Source organism: Diadema antillarum, unplaced genomic scaffold, assembly GCF_040938485.1.
Source record: "Diadema antillarum isolate AM-2024a unplaced genomic scaffold, OU_Dant_1.0 scf00000156, whole genome shotgun sequence".
In the NCBI taxonomy this organism is placed as follows: Eukaryota; Metazoa; Echinodermata; class Echinoidea; order Diadematoida; family Diadematidae; genus Diadema; species Diadema antillarum.
The window spans coordinates 503,010-529,838 of NW_027271045.1; the positions used below are offsets into that span (position 1 = coordinate 503,010).

The 26,829-nt window shown below is 38.9% G+C and overlaps 1 protein-coding gene across 1 annotated transcript; it reads left to right on the top strand.

Annotated features, from left to right (window-relative positions):
• Window positions 1-988: 988 nt before the first annotated feature.
• LOC139722071 (equilibrative nucleobase transporter 1-like) lies at window positions 989-26,424 on the top strand. Its single transcript, XM_071633392.1, has 9 exons — window positions 989-1,158; window positions 5,491-5,614; window positions 8,765-8,857; window positions 9,018-9,390; window positions 16,575-16,826; window positions 17,268-17,381; window positions 17,896-18,091; window positions 20,766-20,889; window positions 26,314-26,424. The coding sequence occupies exons 1-9, from the start codon at window positions 989-991 to the stop codon at window positions 26,422-26,424; spliced, it is 1,557 nt and encodes a 518-aa protein (XP_071489493.1).
• The last annotated feature ends 405 nt before the right edge of the window (window positions 26,425-26,829 follow it).

A 26,829-nucleotide genomic window follows, 5' to 3' on the forward strand; every position in this document is an offset into this window, starting at 1 on the left:
AGCATCTGCTGTGTGTTTACTGAAAGACAAATTCTCTTGAAACAACACCCCCAGGTCTCTTTCTTCACTTCCACATGTAATTGAAATGGGATTTGTGTCAGTATCCAGTGTATAATCATACCTGTGGTTTTTCCTTCCGTAGTGCACTACTTTGCACTTACTCTCGTTGAATGGCAGCTGCCATTTGTTAGACCAATTTGTTACTGCATGTACGTCCCTCTGCAATAAGTCTGAGTCGGTTTTGGAGTCCACTATCCTGTATAACTTAGTATCATCTGCAAATAGTTTCACACTGGAATCAATTGTAGAGGGCAGGTCGTTAATGAAGATGTTGAACAATGTTGGTCCTAGCACACTACCCTGTGGTATGCCACTTGTCACGGGAATAGAATTAGACTCCTTCCCGTTGATCATCACTTTTGGGTTCTGTCTGTAAGGTAGTCAGCAATCCAGGCAAAAGGTACCATCTATTCCGTATGATCTAAGTTCGCATATCAGACGTCGATATGGCACCCTGTCGAATGCTTTTCGGTAATCAATATGGGCCATGGGGGCTTGTTAGATCGTTTTTAGATATATCCTCTTTCTCTTTCCGTAGCATAATCAATAGTAAGGCAGCACATAGTTCGTCAAGTTCTTACCTGTCATCGAATGACCTTTCGGTAAAGATATGATTCACGACTACCAGAGATAGAATGTGAGACTAGTGAAGTATGGAGTCTTGGTCGCCTGGATTGCTGGCTGTACCTAGTGTGCAATGTGTGCCAACGTGATTGTTGTGTATGGGCATAGAGCTGGCCATGGTTGGCCGAGTGGTGGCAGCGTTACCAAGAGGTTTATTAGTACAATGTACTATTAGTGAGAGGGTCTCGCGTTACAGTATATTCAACGGACGTGAACATTATCTTCGAGCATATGAACAGCAATCATTTCCTTTCTCTTTTTTTTTAAACTTTAGTCATCCATGCAAATTAGCGATGCTATCACCATGGCAACAAACATCCAGACTGGAGAAGGAGTAACAGCCTCGTGCCCTGAGCAAGACGCTCAGCTTCAGTTGGTATACTCTCTGGCAACAGCTGCGCAATCTTTATGTATGTTTCCCGTAGGATACTTCTTTGACCGCTTTGGAACTCTTCTTTCCCGTTTGGTTGTGAGGTTAGTTTCAGTAACTAATTGTTGTCTGATTGATTACATTCATTTTTTTTTCGCACGCTTTGTATGAAACACCTTTAAAAAAGTAGCACACGACCACACAGTTTACAAATATGTAAACTATTTTATGTATGTATATATATGTATAGATTCACAACAGTAGGTCAATATAAAAATTCCGTTAGAGACGTAAATTTGACGAATTTTCGCCCATAGGGCTTTGTCAAGTCAATACATTTGACATTTTATTTTGAAGTGGTAACAGTGGTTATTTTGAAGTGGTAAAAGTGGTTATTCAAAATAAAATGTCAAATGTATTGACTTGACAAAGCCCTATGGGCGAAAATTCGTCAAATTTACGGCTCTAAAGGAGTTTTTATATTGACCTACTGTTGTGAATCTATACTTTCTTAGGACTCCGAGCTGAAACTAATTGCTGTTATTATATATATATATATATATATATATATATATATATACATTTACTATAATTTTGATTATCCATTTGCACTATGTGGAAGGACATGAGTGATTATGGCTGAATGACAGGCTATGAAATCCACTTCCTCATTCTCAAGTTGCGAGTCAAATAGGGCCTACATACTTTTTTCACACCCTCGTGAAATCACTAACTTCCTATTTTGACATGTTAAGAATCACTTATGTTCTCCAGACACTTTCCCTCTTTACACAGCATCCGACTTTACACACGTAAAAAAACCGTTATAACTCTATTTGGGACACATTCAGATATCCATTGTCAATGCCTTGTATATGTAGGTCCTACTTGCTTCATGTTTGTAAAGAAACCTGATTTGTTTTCATTGTGCAGTCTACATATTGGAGAAGCCCTTGTTCCATAGATATTGTCATGCAGGACACCCTCCCCCCCCCCACACACACACACACAAACACACAGTATATTTCACAAAAAGAGACAAACCAAAGAGATTATAGAGTAAGTAGTCGCCATACGCGTGCGTACAAATGGTGCGTCTAAAATTGAAGAGGGAGCGCACCCTCACCAAAGAGATTTTTCCCCAGTGACTGGTGGGGAGGAGTAAAATCTCTCTGACCCTCACACATCCAGGCACTGGATCTAAGGCTACGTTCATGTCTTATCTTCTCATACCATAATACCTGGGGCCTGTTGCATAAAACTCCAACTGGATATTTTTCCGGTTGAAATCACAAAATTCCAGTTGGAAGCTCCCAACCAGAGTTTTTATGCAACGGATTTTACATTCGTATATGTTAGCAACCTTAAAAAATGCAGGTTAAGCGAATGCCAACCTTAATTTTTTAAGGTTGCTAAAAAAGTTTTATGTAAACGGCACCCAGGAGTAATATTTTATTCTCCATAACACATTTTCATTTTCAGAATCGCAATGTGGTTGATTGTTTACATATTAGTTTCTGCAATGATATCATATCATTTGAACCATTTGATAAAGTCCAGACCTTTTTGTTGTTCGCAAAATAAACAGTGGGAACTTGGGTGTAGACTAGACAGTAGTCTGAGCATTAGACGTTTGTTTCGCGAACATTCCCCCTCATCACGCCATAAAATCAAACAACATCAGCACCATTATGACGCTTAAACATGGCCATTGTGACGTCACAATAAAACGGCGCAAAGTCACTGCGCTGAATACTAGTATTCAAGTCGAGCGCATTAAAGGACAAGTCCACCTTCATATACATAAGGATTGAGAGGATGCAGCAATATCAGTAGAACAAATCAGTGAAAGTTTGAGGGAAATTGGACAATCCGTTCAAAAGTTACGAATATTTTAAGTATCTGCGCAGTCACTGCTGGAAGAGAAGACTACTACAGTGTATGATGTCACATGCGTGCAACTATTATAAGGAAAATAAAAAGAGAATTTCACAAAACTTTACTTTTTGAATAAAGTGCACAGTTCTTCGACTTGCTACTGACGTATGTTTAGGGTAATATTATTCCCCCTGCCTTCTGAAAGAGAGAAGACGAGTGTTCTTTTGTTATTGGAAAAAAATGGAAATATGTTGAATTTTCTTGATTCTTTCTTTATATCGTTGTACCCATGTGACATCACAAGCTATAGTAGTCTGTTCATCCAGCCGTGACTGAGCAGAAACTTCAAAAATTCGTAACTTTTTAACGGATTGTCCGATTTTACTCAAACTCTCACTGATGTGTTCTACTAATACTGTATTGCTGCATTTACTCAACCCACATGTCTATGAAGGTTAACTTGTCCTTTAAACAGTGTGCTGCCATCTACTGATTAATGACAGTACAGGATCCGTGCAATGGCGGCTCCCACAACGCGAAATGGCAGCTCCCTCGCGCGGCTGCCTCCCCCACTGACTACGCCCTCTTGTGGAATAATCTCTTTGAGACAAACACACTTTCGCACACAGGAATGCACAAAAATTTGGCCTATACCCAAATTATCTATCGGGGAACCTACTCTAACAAGCACCTGCTTCTATTTAGGTTCCCACCACACACAATTTTATTCATCCGTCATGAATGTACTAGGTACTCGAGAATGATTTCAATTGATTTTGTGTCATGTAAATGTTATTTGTGTTACTAAACGAATAACTTATTCATCTATGTGTTACTTTGTCGTGGATGGCTGTTGTAAACACAACACTGTATGATTTGTGTGTAAACTTGATAAATGAACAGAAATGAAAATGAAATGAAATCAACAACATTGAACGGATCTAACTCAATCGCATTATATAAAGCGATAAAGTTAGATATAAAGTTATATAAACAAAAGGGAATGAACAAATTGGTTCACAGTGCATATACCGTATGTCCCCCAAAAAATTACAACGGGGCCTTACGCATAATTACAACGGGGCCCTACGCAATGATATCTTCAAAGATATTGCATCAATCTAAATACAAATTCAGGGTATGAAACTATAACTCATTGCCCACATCTTACAGAAAACCCCATTCGATTTGCTTCATGACATGCTTTACTACAATCCCCATTTCCCTGTGACCGCTTCACCAAATCGAACGGGGATTTCTGCAAAATAGAGCTAAGATGTTATATTTTAAGACCCTGAAGTAGCATTGAAAATAGAATAATCATTTTGGATGTTATCAATGCGAAAATCTGATTGTAATTTTTGTGGGACATACTGCAGTATGTCCCTCAAAAATTACAATAAAACCTTCGAATTGATAACATCCAAAGTGATCGACCTGTCTCAGTGCTACTTCGTGGCCTTAAAATATAACATCTTAGCTCTATTTTGTAGAAAACCTCATTCAATTTGGTTGAGCGGTCACAGAGAAATGTAGATTGTTGCAAAGCATGTCATGAGTCTAATTTTTTCAATTTTAGCAATTCAATGCTCTAGTGCGTGAATAATAGACAGAACTTGGACAAAAGAGATTCCCGACATCCTCTACAAAATTCTTCATTTCTCTTTGACCACTGAAGCAAATCGAATGGGGTTTTCTGTAAGATGTGGGCAATGAGTTATAGTTTCATACCCTGAATTTGTATTTAGATTGATTCACTATTTTTAGAGATATCATTGCGAGGGGTCCCGTTGTATATTTTTTTAGACATACTATAATTATATCGCAATCGACGCCATGATAAGTCGCGAGTTCAAGCCGTCTTTGTCGGATATCTACAGTTTTGTTTGTAAAAAAGTAATGGAGAGGATGCTCGTGTAACTTCAAACATTTTGTCCCTTGCAGCGTTCGCTTAGAAATAAAAATAGAGTGTTTGTCAGTAAGTGAGGTATTGACGCATTCATCAGTTTTCTTTGACGGAATTTCAAGGTATGCTGCAACTCTCATGCACGTTATGGTTTAGTTAATTTGATTTAACTTTATTCATTTATCTAATTGTGTTGTTACACATTCAAGGCAAAAACAACTCATAATGTACGTAACGTGAACATACTACCCTACCAATAAGATACCACAACAATGATGTATGAAAAATAAGCAACAAACTCTTTCAAATAAGCATTTCATTTTATCAATGGTCCATAAGAAAGGGATGAAAGGTGGGCTAATGAAAAGCAATGCTTCGGAGAAAAAGATTGAGTCCAGTAGTTTACAAGATTATCTATCAATAATCTATGTTCTTCTGCGATATGATATTTGATTTTTGATTTGTATTCTACCAAGTGTATGCGTTTGTGCAAAATGTATATAGCAATATATTGGTATGAAATACGCTTTTATTTTGTTCGACATAGCAGTAGGGATTTTCCAGAGCGGACTCAAAAATTGACGAGATTTAACTCTCAATGTGCTTGAAATTATTCAAGTAACGTTCTTTTTTATTTCTTTTTCTCTCACAGTTTGCTCATTGTGAGTGGGTACCTGTTGATGGCGTTTAGCTCGGCGGAATACTTGGTTCTTATTTTTCCCGCTACCATCCTGTTCACGATTGGAGGCGTCCTGTTGTTTCTATCTAGCATACAGGTAATATTCCGAGTTGCAAAATGTAAACGTGGAATACTACAGATGCATACACCAACAGACTAGCACACAATTCTTGCAGGGAAGTAGTGTTAAAATGGGAGAAGTATATTTATGAGGAAGTTTGTTAGACTTGCTAATGACAAAAAAAAAAAAACATGAGAGAGAAAGAGAGAGAGAGAGAGAGAGAGAGCGAGAGAGAGAGACAAATGGATAGGCATTGGAATGCTATTTGGTGTGTATTAGGACTTTATAATTACATACTATATAATATAAATGCATATATATATATATATATGTGACAATGCACCTCAAAACAAACAAAAAGTCGCCAGACATGATTTTTTAGTTCAGACTATATTCTGAAAGAGCAGACTTTAAGCTTTAAAATGATATATAACTCAAATCAAATGGACTCTCCTAACCCATCTAAATATTGGAAAGAAAGCACAAACTCAGGAAAAGCGTGAACTGAGAAAAGAGGCTCTGAAGTACAATGTCTATTCAAGCGCTTAATCTTTACCAAACCGTGCTGGCTGTGTGATGAATGGGACAAAAAAACAGGAAGTAAACCACCAGAGTAACTACAATGAAGGGATTATCAGATAAAAGTGAAATTAAGCATGCCTCATTAACTTCTTCTGTCCATAATCAATGCCAATTTTCAAAGCAGTAGCCCTATCTTTTCAGAAGTTATTAGAGTTGTAAGTGAAGAGTGTGGACAAGGTTTTTTTCAGAAATGAAAAAGGGATTCTAAAGACACACCTAATCACACTATTCTACCAAAAATGTTTGAGATAAAACTGCTAAAAAACACACCTTCCTGCCCGTTTAATGGTACCAAAATTTAGCATAATGTAAAAGAAGACCTGCTCTTTCAGAAAATATGAAAAAGTCAAGTTCAGGTAGGTTGACCCATTTCACTTATTTTCAGTCCTCACGCAAAATCATTGTGTGCGACTTTATGTTCGTTTTGAGGTGCACGGTCACATATATATATACGACTGTTCAGTTCACTTCAGTTCAATTCCTTTTCACAATTCCATTTTTCTCCAAGGAATTTCAAAATGATTGACAATAACACAAGTAAGAATACAAAATGTATGCAGCCGTGTCTTTTGATCGAAGAAAAAAAGGAACATAAATTTAACACAAATGTTAATGGTCATAATTATCATGATATAAAGATGTTACAAGGAAATAACAGAAATATGATGGGGCCTACATACATAAAAGATACCTTTTCAAACTGTTGGCACCCAAATTCATAGATGTGGAATTAATATGGAGAACGGATGATATGCATAACTTGACCAACTAAAATTGTTTCAATATAAATAAAATCAATACTAAAGAATGAACTAATAGACCACATATTTCATTTTTTAATAAAATATTTACACTTCTGACTGTTGGGACTGCATGGCACCTAAGAAACAAAATCACTGTAAGTGAGAGAGAGAGAGAGAGAGAAAGAGAGAGAGAGAGAGAAATATTCTCCAAAACCATCGACTTGAAAGAGTACACTGTACCGGCAGTAAATTTGCTGTATGAGATCTCAAATTACGATAGAGTTTCTGTCATACAACAACAAAAATTTATATCATCACCTACTTGAAATTACCTTCATTAAAATATCTTAGTCGAAAATAAAACATTACCAAATTATCTAAGCATTGTTGTATTTTTGTTTGTACAATGTATTTTTGAAAGAAAACGTTGCAGAAATTAATTGTAATGTTATTTCACTCTATTGCTCCGAACATGCCGAACGCAACGATTTAGGAAAAATGCTTTTCAGTATTGTTTTGTAACAATGTATTTTTTTCAATGAATAATTATTTCGTGGCAAGGAATGCACTATTGCCCTTTCATTCACTTTTGCACGTTGGTATACTTTCCCGCACTCTGCCATTAAAGCATAGACATTTTTTTTTTCTTATGTGATACTGACCCTGGAAAGGACAGAAAAGGAGAATCATAACCCACGCACGTAAAAAACATTCCTGCTTACTTGCCGTACATTCATAGGAAAGATCAGTGTGCATACATTTTGTGCAGCCCGTTATCATGTACCTCCTCTAGTACTGTAGATACTGTAACTGGACTCCATGGGAGACAAGGGATGTTTCATCAACTTAGTCAGCGCTGACAAGTTGTCAGTCTCTGACAATTTCAGCAAAATCCTTGGTTTTGATTGGCTGAGATGCTCTGGTCACTGACTGTTACTATTGTTATTGTCAGAGACTGACAACTTGTCAGTGCCGACAACATTCATGAAACGGTACCCAGCTCGTGCAGCTGAAAATGGACTTTGGAGACTTTTTTTTCGGATAGATGAGATGAGAGATGATGCTCTGAAAATGTGTTATATGTATAAATCCATTCAAATTTTTAGAAGCAGTGTGTGCCATCTCCATGAAAATCATTCAGAGATCACGCTTCAATACTAAGACGCAATAATATTCAGAAATGTTGATGATAACCGAACTCGAATCGAACAAGATGAGTCCTTTGAGATAAGTACGAAAGAAAGAAATACAAAATACCCTCTGGATGGTACATAGACTTGTAGTCATATCAACCCAGTTTTTATAATAACATTTAAAGGGACTGTACAGTACTGGTTGAGGTGGGGATTCATGTTTTGAGCACTCCTAAGTGAGATAATGAGAAACCTCTTATGATATATGAAAGAGCATGTAATTTTAAGAAGGATTCAATGTTTATTTGATGAACATTGGTTTTCAAATGGCTGAGTTATCCCAAAAAGTGTTAATAATAAAAGGCGACAGGCCACGCCTTTTATTAGGATCTCTTTGTTTCACCTTGTTTTTGGATATCTCGGCCATTTCAAAACCGATTTTCATCAAATAAACTTTTGATTCCCCCTTAGAATTGCATGCTCTTTGACATCTCATAGAGTGGTTTCTGAATATCTCGCAAAATGTTAAAAGCTAAATCCTCACCTCAACCAGAACTGCACACACCCTTTAATATGCAAATACAACGTAAACACACACACACACGCACACACACACACACACGCACACACACACACACACGCACACACAAATGCAAACGAACCCGTATGACATCATGCCCTCATCTATATTAAGAATCATCTCGTTCTTGATGTTTATTATCTTTCAGGTTGGCAATTTGTTTCCATCACAGCGCTCTACAGTTATTTCCATGGTCAGCTCCATGTATAGCGGATCTGTGATCATTTTTCTTCTCCTAAAAGTAAGAATTATGACAAATTAATTTATTTGTCTACTTGTTTTCTTAGTCCCATTATCAGTCTGTGTGTTTGGGTTTGTCTGCGACGAAAGCGAGGCAAAAATAATTGTTGTTGGTTTTGAAATTACTATTGTTGTTTGTTTGTTTTGTTCTGTTTTTTTAGACAGTTCATGAGGCTGGTTTTGCTTTCAACGTATTCTTTTTCCTTATGGCGGCATCCGTCGTTCTCATGGGCATTAACACCACGCTCTGTCTCCCGCACACGTTCATTCCTTGGCCGTTGCCAAACAATTATCGACTTCCCGGATGCAGAGGGCAGGGAGGGCGTTCGTTGGGTGATCAACAGGCAGAGGTGGTGGCTGCTGAAGACACGAACGTATTCGTCAACGACGCCTATGAAGTTGATGAAGACGGGGAAAAACCTGGAGATAAGGTAGCAGTTAACGCTGACCAACCTAGCAAAGATGAAATCAGCATTACTGCCCCAAAGACTGTGGGAGCAGCTAATCAAGAAGAGACAGGACCAGCGAAAAACAGTAAGTTTCAACTACTGGTCCTTCCCGTTCTCATTAGGTGTTTTAGTAGCTCTATATAAAGTCAATACAGGTCTTCCTTTTATACATCCTGTCCCTTACATCGCCAACGCATTTCATGTATGTTTCAATGCCCCAGCTGATGGTAAGTAAATTCGGAAATTCACGAATCAAAGTACTGTACGATAAGCATTCTACCTGGATTTTCGGGCCAAAATGGATTTAATTTGTTAACTTCGTCAATTTGGGGGTGCTGTTTCCAAGAATTTAAGGTACCATTTTTCCGAAGCACATCTTCTGCAGCGATTTTGAATTTCAAATTGACCGCCATTTATAAGTAAGTTTTGTCCCATTTCTCCACTTGTGGGGGATAAAATTCGTATAAAATGCTTTCATATACTCATGTATCTGATGCAACAGATTTAATTTAAATCATCACTTTTGTTATGCCTCATCAGGTTTGGCATCCATCCTCGATTTCAATTTGGCCACCAATTGAAAAAAAAAGAAGTTTTGTCCCATATCTGCATGCACTGAGTGATTAAATGTCCAAATCATCATTTTGTAATGCCTCATCAGGCTTGGTGGCCATCTTGAATCTCAGTATGGCCGCGGATTTATAGAATAGGATTCGTTCTGTATCTCGACTTGTGAGCGATGAAAAGTAGTAGAATGGTGGCATTGCATACAATTTGTGATTTTGTGATACCACAGATTATCATTTCAATCATTTTTGTGTTCTACCTGATCATTTTTGACAGTCATCTTTAATTTCAATATGGCAGCGACTCAGAGTTGTCATTCACTTTTGAAGCTGTGAAGTAGCCGCTGTGCAGCGAAACCTATTACTCTCTTTTTTTTCAGCTTCATCACGTCTGACTTTCACATCTTTTTTTGTTTGTGTTCCGAATATGAGCCACCTTGAAGCTGGCCAGCGTTGGTGGAGAACTGATTTCTTAGCCTGAGAAACTGAGAGCCAGCAAACTTCCACTGGTTACTTTTTGGAAAGTTCTTTCCTCAATAGAGAGGCTACTTTTCCGAAGCATTTGACAACTCTCTCTTCATTTTGTTCTCGAATATCACCTAAAGATTTACCTCATTGTTTCTCACTTTACACAAAGTCACTTTCACACATGCCCGACGTGACTTAAAGGTACTATTTACCATTGGGAGAAGTGATTTAAAAAATGTCCGAGATATCACAAATGATGCATGTGTGTAGGTAGCCAGGTGAGTTATATCACCAAACATCCTACCGTATATTAAAGAATTTCCTAATAAAGCCTAAAATATACATCTTTTCCCCACTAAACCTTAACTGGTATGTAGACGGTTTAGTCTACAAACATCTTATTAGAACTGTTTTGAAGCACTTAAGATGGGTTTTTGTTTCATCTGCAAATGGTAGATAATGCCTTAAAAAAATCTAGGTTCCTCTATAAACTTTTAACTGATTATTCTTTAAAGATGATTTTATGATGATTAAGACCTGGATCAACATTGATTACCTCAAGTTAAGTCACATAATTATTCTTCATTGATCTCATCCATTATATAAGATGATCCTGAAATCAAAGAACATTTGACTGCATTCAGAATATTATTCAGAATATCAATGTCAACTATTTTTCATGTTGGGACATGGACTGAAGGTTTGAAGAGGTTTCTATTTTACATGACAGTCTCTCAAACAGTTTCTCTGATACATCGTAACAAATGCAGCACAATCAGATTGCTCAGGTACATTTGAAAATGCTATTAGAACCTGGTCATCATATTTGTTTCATATTTGTAAATCATTATGTTTCATATTTGTTTCATATTTGTATATCATTATGTTTGATTATGTTGAAAAAATTGTAAATGATGCCAAACGGAGAATGAATAAATCAAATCAAATCAAATGAAATCATGGACCTATCTTCTTCTTGAACTGAAGACTCAAAATACGTGACATATAATAGGTCAGTCAAGTCTGTCTTTACTTTTCTATAATTTCTGATGGGGAACAATTTGTAGAACACTCTAGCTATGTCTTACAGACTCCTTACTGTACATGTTTTACAAATCCCTCGCTTACTCTTTCCTTCAAACTATCAGAACTTGCCTTGATTATCAGGCAATCAAAACAAACTCTTTCAGAAAAGCTCTGTAAACATTATAAAGTGTCATAACTTGCCTTGATTATCAGGCAATATGTGTATCAACAAACTCTTTCAGAAAAGTTCTGTAAATACATCTTTTCTAAATCTTCAGCTCTTCACAGCTATATGTATAATGTGTGTGTGTATGTGTATTAAATGTGTATATGAACTGCAGGACCTTTATCAGTGTTTTCCTATTGTGTGGTGTCCTTATGATGGATCTAAGATCAATCAATAAGTCGTTATTTTATTTACTTTTCTTTTTTTTTAATCTTGATGATCTTTTTTAATTCTGTAATTTTGTTAGCACTCGAGCTTCTTGGGAAGAGCGTATCAAAGTAAACAATCATCGTATTGACCATCACCGTATTTTATTGTTTTGTTTTGTATAGTTAGGATGGTGCTGCTGTTTTGAAAGTTAGTGGATAAGTTATTGAGATAGCTATTTTTAAAGAGTGCAACATTTTAGCTTAATCTGATAATCTTTTCTTTGTGGTTGCTGTGGAGTTTTATTTTCTGTTCGTGTTGTGCAATTTATTGCACAGAGCATAACTTTATGTGACCTTACCTTAATTCAAAGTCTCTTTTCCCAGTAAACAGTTTTTCAGAGTGTATGCTTTGACTCCATTGTATTGTACTGAGTCTTACATCATTTTAAAGCAGTGCTGCAAGTCTGCTCGTTCAGAATATGGCCTTAACTAAAAATCCATGTCTGGCGACTTTTTGTTGGTTTCGTAATGCAGCTAGGTTCACATTTGTTTTTAGCATTATACCCGTGTAATGTGTGTTTGTAGGAGCCATGAGCGTATATAATAGATGTATAGTAGATATAGTAGCACCCTTTTGAATATTTAAACATTGTAGCGCAATATTTCCTCTATCATTTTTTAATAACATTTCATGAAAATTAAAGTAAAAAGCTTTCAATACAGGCATGTATACTTATAGAACAATTGAATTTGCGTCGGTATATGCATAAGGGACCGTAAGGGTAGGGGTAAATTTGAGCACTTCCGAAGGGGTTGCCCTTTGAATGTTCATCCTTTTGACAAGATAGATATTGTAGAGCAATGTCTCCTTTATTACTTTCATTACATTTCATGAAACAAGAGAACATGGGTTAAATGGCCGGAGTGACTTTTCAGAGGCATAAACCCATGGAACATAATGTATTGGCGGTGATATACTGCCTGTTATCTATGATTACTGTATAGGGGTTGGGTAACTTTGGGCACCTCCCACAATGACTCTGGTCGCCTCTAAGGCCCGAATTCACGAAGGTGGTACAAATGAAACCATGGTTTAAAGCATGGACAAAAACCATTGAGCGTCAAATGTCGCACGGAATATTTCGTTACAAAATTGGTCATTTCGTAGACAAAAATGACCATTCGTTAACGAAATTATCATTTCGTGGACGAAATGTTCATTTAGTTACAAAACGTTGTCATTTCGTCACAAAATGATCATTTCATCGACGAAATGACTGATTTCGTAACGAAATATTCCATGCGACACTTGGCGCTCCATGGTTTAAACCATGGTTTAAAACATGGTTTCATTTGTACCACCTTCGTGAATTCGGGCCTTTGTGTGAACCTTTCTGAATGTATCATGATAGTAAAAAAATGTCTTTTCCATCATTTCCAAAGCAATCTAATTGAAATAAAAGTGTCTTGAAATTATGGGAGAAACGACTTTTTACTGGTAAATGCACTTTTAGAACACCGCAATATTGTGTTGGTATGATGCGTGTTTTGTAGGGGGACATGAGGGTAGGGGTAACTTTTAACACTTCCAAAGGGATTGCTTCGAATTTTCACCATCTGAATTATAAATATTATAGTGAAATGTATCTTCTGTCGAATGCAATACACTTCATGAAAATAAAGGTGTCATTTCTTCGGAATTATCACCATCTTAATTATAGATATTGTAGTGAAATGTATCTTCTATCGAATGCAATACATTTCATGAAAATTAGAATGTGTTTGCTAGAGGGCCAGACGGACCTTTTAATGGCATGTACCCATGGAACATAATGTATATGCGTTGGTATGTATTACATGTGTTCTACTCTCTGGGGGTGGGGTAATTTTTGGCACCTCCACTTGGTTGCCTTTATACGTGAACCATTGTACTTCATAGTTATTGTAGAACATTGTCTCTCCCATAAATTCCACGACATTTTATTTGACGTGAACATGTCTTTCTTTATGCACTCTTATTTCTGCGGAGTCAAAAATAACTCGGAAAGTGTGAAATATGACTCGGAAATGGCGCCAGCTGGGAGTCAACTCCTTCCGAGTGAAAGCTACTCGGACTTCCGAGTCAATGATTTCACTCCGATTCCGAGTCACTTTCCGAGTCATTTCTGTGGCGTCAAATTAACTCGGAAAGTGTCAAATTTGACTCGGAAATTGGGTCAGTTAGGTGCAAAATGACACGGATTTCCGAATCAAAAGATCACAATTTCACTCTGATACGGTGTCGTTACCCGCATTGTAAGTAACCCATTTTGGTGTAGTAATGACTCGAATTTGGTGCGCACTTTTCTAGAGGAATGCGGAATGGAGGAATACATAGGAGTTTTCATCGGTGAGTACCCACCTCATTCACAACACGCATAACACTCATAACACTCATATAAATAATTACATGACAGTCAGTTTTATTTGGGGCAAAATGAACTTTCGACACGGACACATTGACTGGTAACGGCGTAGCCATAGGCGGACGTACGGCAACTCGTACCTTTTGTACGTAGCCCTGGGCTATATGCTATACGTTAGTACCAATCTGCAATAGATGTGAACCTACCTTGCTACACCTCCACTGTACATGCATGGAACCTACCCGTATGGTACGATGAAACTACGCGAAGGGGGTGGATTGAAACTTATTTATTACATGTTATTAGAATAGGTAGGTTCACAATTGGTTGTAACGTATAGCATATAGCCCAGGCTACGTACAAAAGGTACGAGCTACCGTACGGCCGCCTACGGCTACGCCATTACCAGTCAATGTATCCGTGTCGAAAGTTCATTTTGCCCTAAATAAAACTGACTGTTTAGACCATGTTTCAGGCAATTATTTATATGAGTGTTGTGAATGAGGTGGGTACTCACCGATGAAAACTCCTATGTACAATATATTCCTCCATTCCGCATTCCTCTAGAAAAGTGCACACAAAATTGTCCATCTTGAAGACAAAAAGTTGCAAGACATCCTGCGGCCGCGGCGGATCGACGAGAAATGACGCTTTTTTTTTTTTTTTCTCGGGGGTACTACGTCACGTAGGACACATGACATGTTTTGTCCAATTGTAGCGCGCGTATGTCATGTACACCGCGCTGGGTATTTCTGATGTGACTCTGCGCAGGTGTAAAAAGTCCGATAACCAAAATGATAACTCGGATTTGAGTCAGAAGTACACGGTTGGTGTTAAATTTACACGGATCGGAGTGAAAAAATTTTAACTCGGATTCAGAGTTGAAATTTTGAATCGGCAGAAATAAGAGTGTGGAGGAACGACTTTTCAAAGGTGTGTAAGCTTATATAAAACAGGTGTATTCACGTGGGTATATTGCATGTTTTGTACATGAGGGTATGTAGGGGTATCTTTGGGCACTTCCCAATGGGTTGCCTTAGAATGTGCAACATTTTTTATTGTCTAAAATATTAATTAAATATTGTAGAAATATGTCTCCCCCATCAATGTCATTGTATTTCAAGAAAATAAAAGTGTTTTTGCTAGACGGCCTAACGACTCTTTAAAATAATGCTCTTATTGCAACTAAATTTGGCGTTGGTTAATGTATGTTTTGTATAGGGGCTGTGGGGGTGGGGCAACTTTGGATGCTACCCAAACGGTTGCAGTTCAATGTGCAACAATTTGACTCTGTAGATCTTGTAGAACAATTTCTCCTCAATCATTTTCGTTGCACTTCACGAAAACAAAAGTATCTTAGCCTTTTAAAGGCCTGTACCCATGAAACATATTTTAGCTACAATTCGCTTGTTTGTTTGTTTGTTTTGTTTTGTTTTGTCTTTTTTTTTGGGGGGGGGGGAGGGTACATTGGACAAATGTAACAAATTAAAGGGATCGTATAGTTTTGGTTGAGACCTTATTCAGGTTTCTAACATTTTTGGTGAGATAATGAGAAACCTCTTATGAAATATGAAAGAGCATGTAATTCCATGAGGAATTCAACTTTTATTTGATGAAAAGTGTTGGACCCGCCTTTTTTTTTTTGCGATCGCTTCGTTTTACTTTGTTTTTGGATTTTTCGGTCATTCCAAACCCGATTTTCATCAACTGAATTTTGAATTCCTCTTAAAATGGTATATGCTCTGTACTATTTCATAAGTGTTTTCTTGGTATCTCGCAAAAAGTGAAATGCCCAATTCTCATCTCCACCAATACTGTACCATCCCTTTAAGTCAACTGAAATTTAGTTTACTAAAATACTTGAAAAATTCAAAATTACTGGTTTTCACAGTAGGTCCAAAATTCCTCTCACTTCAGAGGATCAGTTTTTCATCGCCTACTCGCCAAGAAATAAATGAGACCCTCAAATATCTCAAAGACACTTGCATGGTATGTAAGAGTTGAACCGTCCAGATTTGACTTCATCCCTTTGCGATTATTTTTTTCTTTAAAATTGTTCACCAATAGGACAATCCGTTCAAAAACTATGAATTTTCTAAATTTTTGCGACGAAACTACTGGATCAGAAGACTACAACAGATCATGCCATAACTGTGCGAAAGAAAATTCTACGAAATATAATTTCATATGAAAAATACATTCTCTGTACGTGTTGCCGACATAATAGTATGACAAGGATGATAGTATTTCCCCTGCTTTATGAACACGATGAAAGAGGTAAGTCTAGTGCTCTTTCATTATGCTAGAAAAGTAAAAATATATTATGTTGAATTTTCGTTATATCTGCCATAAAGGCCTTTGCTACATGGAGGATAATAAAACACGTTTAACCTTGCCATACCCAAACATAATTTGTCTTTTAAACGCAGGGAATGAAGAGGACAATTATTATGCCGTTCCGGAACAGAAAGCTGACAATAAACAGAAGTCTACTTACAGAGAGGGAAATGAAATGGAGGAGAAGAACGGTCTGGGATACAGCTCCCTCACGTCGTGCATCTGTTCTACGCCGTTCTGGTTGATTTTCGTCTGGCAAATGTTTCTTGAGCTCGACTTACTGTACACCTTCGGGACCGTCAACTACGTCATAGAAGAACTGGCTGGAGGGGATGACGACGTGGGTATGTTTAATGTTGTCTTTATACACCAGTATCATGAATGTTGATTAGTAAAAGAACAAGAATGGAGTACCACATTACCTTCAATCGGCTCCTTCATACGCGCGCTCGCGCGTGCGCGCGCACACACATAGATGATGACACACAAACATACAAAACATACATGACAGTGTAGTCACATATAGATGTTCAAGCACAATTAGCACAAAAACCGCATGGCATCTAATTGTCAGTTGGCTTGTAACAATGCTGATGACGATGTCCAGATGGAATGTAATATAGAAACGTGGCTGAGTATGGGTATCAACATAGGTGATCATGATGGTGAAAATATCAAGAATGACAATTCACCTGAATGGATATATGTGTTTGCATCCTCTCCCTTGTATATGATCATTCTATTTCCCTGCTTTCTTTCTTCTCCGTCGCCCACGGTAATGACAGTGAGCTCCTACCTGAATGTGTTCTCCATCACCCAGATCATGACAATAATCATGGGTCCGTTGAGCGGACTTCTGATGGACCGCAACAAGTCGTGGCGATCCTGCCGCGACAAGAGTGAGTCCATTATCATGAATCACCTTTCTGGACTGTAAAAAGACCAGTATCACCATATTTTCACGCAAATTCGTTAAAGCTGAGAACATGTTTACAAGATAATGTGGGCAGAATAGTAACTCGTGATGAAAGGCACCATAAAATTATGCTGTTATACTGTGAATTATCACGTTTTTATGACCTTTCTTCTCCTTGGTCAGTTTAAAAAGAACTCTAGGATTACTGTATTCGATCACGGCTCATATGAATCCACCTTAACTCTTCTCATTCAATTATCAAATCATCATTCTGACTTCAATACTAAAATCGTCTCGTTATGATATCCTGCATGATTGTACTGAATTGTGGTTATTCTTGGCAACGATATGCTCGGCATCTACATGTCATTACAAAACTCTCCGTTCACCATAATTAGGTAAACAGTCAATAGAGTTATTAAGCACAATTTTTATAGCAATGAAACTGAAATATATTTCAATAAAGCTACATACTGACTCACTGCTTGTTCACACAGATGGATCAACCGAGAGAAAAGCTTTTGCTGACCTCCAAGACAGCTGCCTGCCCCTGGCCCTGACCAGCCTGGCTTCACTCGGCTACTCGATTTGTCTCCTCATCCCGAGTCTCGAGCTACTTTACCTGACATTCGTCTTCATCCTCATTACGCGCACCTTCCTCAAAGGAATCGGGCCAGCTGTGGTCGCAATCATGTACGTACTACAGAATACTACTGCTTTATAAATAAACCAAGACGTAAAACATGTTTTCAGTTCAATGGTTATTATAGAGCAATGATACAGCTCATGGTTACGGCAACAGCTCTTCTTATACTTGTGACCAAAACGACCCTTTCTATCATCTAGTTACTGTTCTTGTAGGGCTGTCCTATTTTTTTCTTGCTTGTTTTTGTGAGTAAGCATGCATTTTCCCTTTAACAGCAGGAGAGGGTAATCGAATTGTGAACAAAGTTTAAGTGCATGGAGCATTGCGTGTTTAAAGGGATGCACACAAATATGATATGAGATATACACATGTTAAATTTCTGATGAGTAAAAAACATATCTGATGATATGATTAGATTGTTCTACGTCAGGAGAAGTCTTATATGAGACTAATATTAATATCTCAGTTACATAAATGCATGCAGATCATGCAATATTCGTTGTATGTACTTGATACTTGGTACTGTAATTCATCTCGCAGCTCCAAGAAGCTATACTGGGATGAACTACACATGGGTGTCATTGGGAGGGGCCAAAGTGATGATCTCTATTTACCATAAAAGTGTGCGCTGCGCAAGTAAAATCTAAACGCATCCTTCTTTAAAGGATGTGGGATTCAGAAGAAGGCTGCAAGGTTGTAATACAGGGGAGAGCAGCCTCTCTGAATGTTGTCAGGGTGATGGCATACACAACTTGACTAGGTAGGCTGTTCCAGATCTAAATTGTCTTTGGAAAGAATGAGTACTCGAATGCATCAGCGAATGTCTTGGGCATGTTAAACTTGAGGTCATGATCGTTCCTTGCATGATAGGTTACAGGGGTAACTCTGAAGGCACTGGTGGGCTTACCAATCCATAGTGGATTTTGTGAAAAAAAGTGAACATTGATCCAGGTGTGACCGATGGTGTAACGTATTCTATCCAGATGGATAGATGACGTAGACCGTTTATCATGTCTATAGTCGCCAGCAACAAACCGAGCTGCTGCCTTCTGCACTTGTTCGAGGCTGTTAATGGACGTCAAGATGTGAGGGTTCCACACTTCAGGGGCATACTCAAGTTTAGGCCTAACCAGTGCTGTGTAGGTTCTATACTTCACTGCATTTGAGCATGATGACAATGTTCGGCATATATTTAAGTCCGAGGGTCTCGCGGGCCTTGCACCTGGCGTTTTGCGATGCCAGTGTGTATTCCAGCGTAGGTCAGGTGTTACATTTACCCTAAGGTATTTATACTCCGTAACTCTTGGCAATACACCATTCTGAAGGTGGTATTTGTAGATTTTAGGATTGCGTTTTCGGGTGATTGACATTACTCCTCACCTCTTGGTGTTGAAGTTCATGAGCCACTTGGATGACCATAATGATAATGTCTGAAGATCTTGTTGCACAGTGTTGTAGTCATCGTCGACCTGATTTCCGGATAAGTCACACAGTCATCAACATACAGACGGGTGGGTGATGACACGCCATCCTGGATGACGTTGATGAACATTATACTGTGGTAATTCCAGGGCCGATAACAGAACCCTGCGTGAGTCCTGACGAGACCTCCTTCAACGATGACTGGGTTCCATCAGCAACTACAGCTTGTGACCTATCAGTCAAGAAAGCACATATCCAGTTGCAGTTCAGAGACTCTCCAGTAATGCCATAATATCGTATAGCTTAATAGAAAATCGCTCATGTGGCACACCCTGTCAAAGGCTTTCTGGAAGTCCAGAAATATGACATCAGATTGGCTGCGATTTGGAGTGTCTGACACCAGTCATTGATAACAGAAGTGAGTTGTGTTGTTGGTGATAAGCCTAACCATGCTGAGAGTCTGCAAAGATGTTGTTTGCTGCTATGTGTTTGGATAAGTGGCTCAGCATTATATGTTCCATTACTTTGCAGGGTATACAGGTTAAGGAAATTGGAAGATAGTTGGATGGATCACTTCTATCACCAGATTTGTGGATTGGCGTGACCTGGTGACAAGGGCTTGCTTCCTTAGATGCGAAATCACACCGCTGTCATATTTTTGTTAATAATGGAAGGACAAGGCTGGTGCAATCTCATGGACTATAGATTTCAATAGCCTAGGAGGTACTAGTATCTCATCTGGTCAACTGGCCTTTGATGGGTTCAGCTGTTGAAGTTGTTTTTCAACACCATTACTGTAGATATGGAGGTGCTCTATTTCGGGAAATGGGGAGGAGCCTTTGTGGGGCAGTAACTGATCATGTTCTTGGATAAAAGCTGACTGGAAGAACTCGTTTAAATTTTCAGCTGTGTCGACTTATGTTGCACACAGCCTAGAGGTCCAGCGGAGTGATCGTATTCCAAAGCTCTCGGTCCGGCAGGACTTAATGTAGGACGAGGATCGTTTTGGATTTTCTGCTGGGCTCGCGCCAGTGACTGAATTGACATAATCTGAGTGTGCAGTGTGAACCGATTTAGCAACCTGGTTACAGAAACGTCTGTAAGTTTCCCAAGAAATGAACTTTTGAAGGCATTTTGTAATTTTACTGTTATCACAACATACTTTTGCAAGTAAAATAGCAACCTATGTAGTGTAGAGCATGTAACATGTACACATATTTCTTTTTCAGCCTCCCCTTCGGACGGTAAAAGTGAATACGATCATGAATTTAGTGAATATCATGCCTTGTTATTCCACAGCTTTCCGGCCGAGCATTTGGTCAGTGTTTTTGGTGCCATCAAGACTTTGAGCGGCATTTTCTCCTTCCTCCAGTACCCAATCTTTATCATCCAACAAACTTTCCTGGACAATAACCCGTTCTACGTAAGTCACTATAAAATAGTGCTGTTATCGGTATTCGTTCAGACGAATATCAACCAGATGGGCGGTCTTAAAAGAAGGAGAGGAATATCGAGTGATGGAGAGAAGAAGGAAAATAGATTGAGAGGTTAACGATATGACACAGCTCCGGTTGAGGTGGGGCTTCAGGTTTCCAACGTTTTTCGATTTAATATAATGTTGTTTGTTTAGATTATTACAAACCTCTAATGAATAATTTATTATATAATTATAGGTTTTGAAATTGCTAGGATATCCGAAATATAGCGATCCTAAGAAAAAGACGGCACCAAAATTTTATCAAAAATATCTTTGTTTTACTTTGTTTTTGGATGCCTCAGCCATTTGAAAACCAACTTTCATCAAATAAACGTTGAATTCTCCTTAGAATTCCTTGCTCTTTAACGTTTTTTGGAGTGGTTTTTAAGCATATTGCAAAAATTCAAAAGCTGAATCCTCAACTCAATCAACATTATACCGTTCTTTTAAAGGGAAGAGAGGGAAAGAGAGAGAGGGAGAGAGAGAGAGGTGGGCACCTGACTGCAAGAGGAGAGATTTAGTGTTACAAGGATATTATGTTCTGCCACACTGACCAATGCAGGCTGCAAATGACGATTCCTTGAATTCAAATTCTACAAGTGGAAGGTTTGCCTAAACTAGGGAAATAATACATGTAATACATACACAAATAATCCGGTCATGTCAAGCACTTGGCACATGCTTCTGGCTCTAATTCAAATCATGATGTACATCTGCGTAAGCATTAACATGCATGTGTTTATAATAATCAGGAATTAATTTTATAAATGTTTATTAAAATTCTATTGTTTCCATTCAATTTTATATGTCTAAAGGGAAAAAAATATCAAAACCTTTGTCCCTATAATAACGGCAATGATAATTTTTAATACAGATGCTTATGTTTGAAGACAACATGAGTATGGTTATCAGTTTTTGTCAGTTATTTGTTTTTATCTCTTTATATTGAAATGACACACAGGATGAAAGAAATATCAATATACTGCGATATCATCGGGAGAATGCTCATCTGGTTGTATAAGCTCCTGTATCGAATACGGGTGAAATGCAAAACGTACAAGCCCACGACCTTGTTTTGCATGCCTTTCTATTATGTGTTGGTGTAGTTTTTCAATTATGCGAACACATTTTTTTTTTCCACATATCATGGCGGGGACGACAAGACCTCGTGTCTAAAAAAGTCAAATGTTCAAGAGAGCAAAAAGACATGACATGGTTGTATAAGCTCCTGTATGGAATACGGGTGAAATGCAAAACGTACAAGCCCACGACCTTGTTTTGCATGCCTTTCTATTATGCGTTGGTGTAGTTTTTCAATTATGCGAACACATTTTTTCCACATATCATGGCGGGGACGACAAGACCTCGTATCTAAAAAAGTCAAATGTTCAAGAGAGCAAAAAGACATGACAGCTAAACCACTCTTCCAAACGGGATAGCCTTTCCTTTGACATGCAATGGTGGCTTCATTTTGGGGGCAGAACAGCTAGGATCTGAAAAAGACATCTTATTTAAATGACCATTTATCAAAAAAGTCATTTTCACCAAAATTTGAGATACAAAGTCTTGTCTTCCCAGTGACGATATGTATCTATTTCTCTGATGATAATAGCCTTCGAAGCAATGATAATAACATCATATTAAGCATGGTGACAATGATGATGATGGCAGTTGCAGGGGCGTCACCAGCACTTTTTCAAGGGGGGTGCGTTTTGACACTAAAATGTTTACGAGATTTTTTGGACAGACATTTGGAATATAGGAAGCTTTCAATCCCTAGACTTTTACTGTTTTTTTAGGGAAACCAAGCGGGGAAAGGGCACCGGCGTAGCTATAGGATTTCATCTTGGGGGGGGGGGGGGAGGGGGGGGTTAGTATGCGAGGGAGCGAGCAAGGGTGGGGGGAGGGTGTGGAAGTGCCGGAGGGGGTTGTACCCCCTATAAATGGATTACGGAATGACGGTGTGAAACGACAAATTACTGGCAACGATATCAGGAGAATGGCATAACAACTACATGCGAGCGAGCGGAGCGAGCGAGCTTGAAAATTTTGACATTTTACAGTCCAAAAACTGCCGTTTGTAGCCATATTTTTGTGCTTTGTAAATTAAGGGGGGGGGGGGGGCGTACCGGGCGCAACTGCTGGCAATTACTGGCAGCAACATCAGGAGAATGGCATAATAATTAAATGCGAGAGAGCAAAGAGAGCGAGCTTGGAAATTTTGACATTTTACAGTCCAAAAACTGCCATTTAGAGCCATATTTTTTCGCTTTGGAAATAAAGGAGGGGTGGGGGGCGCAACGGGCGCAACTGCCGGTAATTACTTGCAGCAACATCAGGAGAATTGCATAACAATTAAATGAGAGCTTGAAAATTTTGACATTTTACAGTCCAAAAACTGCCGTTTGTATAGCCATATTTTTTTTTGCTTTGGAAATTAAGAGGGGGGCGCACCGGGCACAACTGCTGGCAATTTAATACTGGCAGCAACATCAGGTGAATGGCATAACAATTAAATGCGAGCGGGCGAAGAGAGCGAGATTGAAAATTTTGACATTTTACAGTCCCGAAACTGCCATTTGGAGCCATATTTTTTCGCTTTGGAAATAAAGGAGGGGTGGGGGCGCAACGGGCGCAACTGCCGGTAATTACTGGCAGCAACATCAGGAGAATTGCATAAGAATTAAATGCGAGCGAGCGAGCGAGCGAGCTTGAAAATTTTGACATTTTACAGTCCAAAAACTGCCGTTTGTAGCCATCTTTTTTTGCTTTGGAAATTAAGGGGGGGGGGGGGGGATCGCACCGGGCGCAACTGCTGGCAATTACTGGCAGCAACATCAGGTGAATGGCATAACAATTAAATGCGAGCGAGCGAAGAGAGCGAGCTTGGAAATTTTGACATTTTACAGTCCCAAAACTGCCATTTGTAGCCATATTTTTTCGCTTTGGAAATAAAGGAGGGGGGGGGGGGCGCACCGGGCCCAACTGCTGGCAATTACTGGCAGCAACATCAGGAGAATTGCGTAACAATTAAATTCGAGCGAGCGAGGGAGCTTGAAAATTTTGACATTTTACAGTAAAAAACAAAAAACAAACAAACTGCCGTTGTGTAGCTATATTTCTTCGCTTTAGAATTTAAGGGGGCGCATCGGGCGCAACTGCTGGCAAATAATGGCAGCAATATCAGGAGAGCATAATGATTACATTCGAGCGAGCGGAACGAGCGAGCTTGAAAATTTTACATTTTACAGTCCAAAAACTGCCGTTCTTAGCCATATTTTTTCGTCTTGGAAATTAAGGGGGGGGGGGGGGAGGGGCACCGGGCGGAACTGCTGGCAATTATTGGCAGCAACATCAGGTGAATTACATAACGATTAAATGCGAGCGAGCGAAGAGAGCGAGCTTGAAAATTTTACATTTTGCAGTCCAAAAACTGCCGTTCTTAGCCATATTTTTTCGCTTTGGAAATTAAGGGGGGGGGGGCGCACGGGGCGCAACTGCAGGCCATTACTGGCAGCAACATCAGAAGAATGGCATAAACATTAAATGCGAGCGAACGGAGCGAGCGAGCTTGAAAACTTTGACATTTTACAGTCCCCAAACTGCCGTTTGTAGCTATATTTTTTCGCTTTGGAAATCAAAGGGGGGGGGGGCGCACCAGGCGCAACTGCCGGCAATTACTGGCAGCAACTTCAGGAGAATGGCATTACGACTAAATGCGAGCGAGAGGAGCGAGCGAGCTTGAAAATTTTGACATTTTACTGTCCAAAAACTGTCGTTTGAAGCTATATTATTTTTTTTTCACTTTGGAAATTAAAGGGGGAGGGGGGGGGGGGGGGACGCCCGGTGCGCCCCTCCCCCTGGATCCGCCACTGTAGTCAAGGGTGTGGGTTTATGTTCATGACTGGGGGAGCTATGACCAGCGAGGTGGCGTCGTGGAAAGGATGTCCAAAATCTGCACTTTAGAGCATTCCCTAAACTAATTGTGCGTGTTTGTTTGTGTGTGTGTATTATATACATGGAAAAGTTAGGATTTTCTTTTTATTGGCAATGCAAGACATTTAGTATGTAAAGCAACACTGCAAAATCAATGATCTAGCTTTGATATAACGAAGCGTGAGGTACAAAGGTGTACATTCTACATCACATTGCGCAACATTGTAGCGACTCTTCGTTCGGATGTACTGAGTACACTGCGCACATCCTGCTTATAATATGCAGAATGCCAACCAGGAGTCACGCTAAATCACAATCTTTTGTCGGGTTCGCGTTTTTTGAACAATGTTTCACACTATATATACCTATTTAATAATGGTTAAAAGAAATCATAGAAAAAATATCTTATTTCTTGATCACCCTTTCATTCAAAAAGCAGTTTACTAACACTTGAACTACTATTTCGGTAAGTTTGTTTGTTTGTTTTTTTTTGTTTTGTTTTGTTTTGTTTTTTTTTTTTTTACCAGCGGATTGGGAGGGGGCGCACCCCCCCCCCTCCGTAGTTACGCCACTGCTTTTGGGTGAAATAATTGGACAGATTTCTTAAATTCTAACAAAAAAGTAAGAAAATCTTTTCATCGCGGGAATTATGATTATGTGGGGTGGGGCAAATGGTGCGCTTGCCTTCCAATATTTTTATGGGGGCAACATTTTTGTTTTCTTTCAAAAGCAAGAAAATCTTCTCATTACGGGAATTATTAATTATGGGGGGGGGGGCAAAATTAAAATATGCTTGCCCCTCCAATATTTTTATGGGGGTAACATTTTGTTTTTCTGTCAAAAAAAAAAAAGAAGAAAATCTTCTCGTCTCTGGAATTATGGAGGGGGGGGGGGGGTGGGCAAAATGATATGCTTGCCCTCCATTTTTTTTCCATTTTTTTTTTTATGAGGCTAAGGCTCGCTCTTGGGCTGGCAATATGGATTGGTCAGAAGTAACGTACATAGACCCTACATACTTGTAAGTAGCACACGTACGTGCAAACGTGTATAAGTGCTCCGTATCGCACGGATGTACAGTACGGTCGATAAATAGTAAACACTGTAGAATACTAATAGATATGTATAAAATCAGTGCTGCCAGAACCAGGGGTGCGAATTGTTTTTGCCGACGATTTTTTATTTTTTTTTGTGTGTGTGTGTCTCTGGTGCCAAATATTAAAAAAAAAATAGAAAAGAATAATTATTTAGCGTCCGGCGTTGAGGTCGCTCGCAGACTGTTTTTTTTTGTTTTTGTTTTTGTTTTTTTAAGGATCTGAAGGGGGGTGCGTTCGCACCCAACGCACCCCCCCCCCCCCTGGTGACGCCCATGAGTTGGGTGGCTATAATTTCTAGTGTCTCTGTTGTTCTTGTTATTCAACTTTTTCATATTCGCAGGTAACTATCGGGTTTATTGCAGCGGACATCTTGACCCTAGTTCTACCCATAGGACTCTACATCATCGCACGCAGAAGACGCGCGCAAGCCAGGAGTATGGCAACAAACTAGTCGGGTGCAAGCTGTGTTAAAGCATTGGCGAATCTCATTGACGCACTTAAGTTTTAGAAGATCTCGCATGCATGGATAATGTCTATTTACTGGAAATATAGCCAAAGTATTAATTAGGTCCAGATCTTGCAAAACCAAATATCTTTTTTAGCAAGTTTTGTGTTTGAAAGCTTGCCGCTTTTCTAAAGGCATTGACCTTATCTGAATGAAGGTTTTATTCCAAAAAGCGAAGTTATATTTTTTCTTAAAACTTACAACATGGGTAAGACACCATAATTATGTTAAAACATAATTTGCATTTGTTGTTGTTTTCATGAATGTCAGATGAATGCAAGGTAATTACCAACGTAATGACCTGACAAACGCACGTAACTTGAGAAAAAAAAAAGTTTTGTCTGATCACTA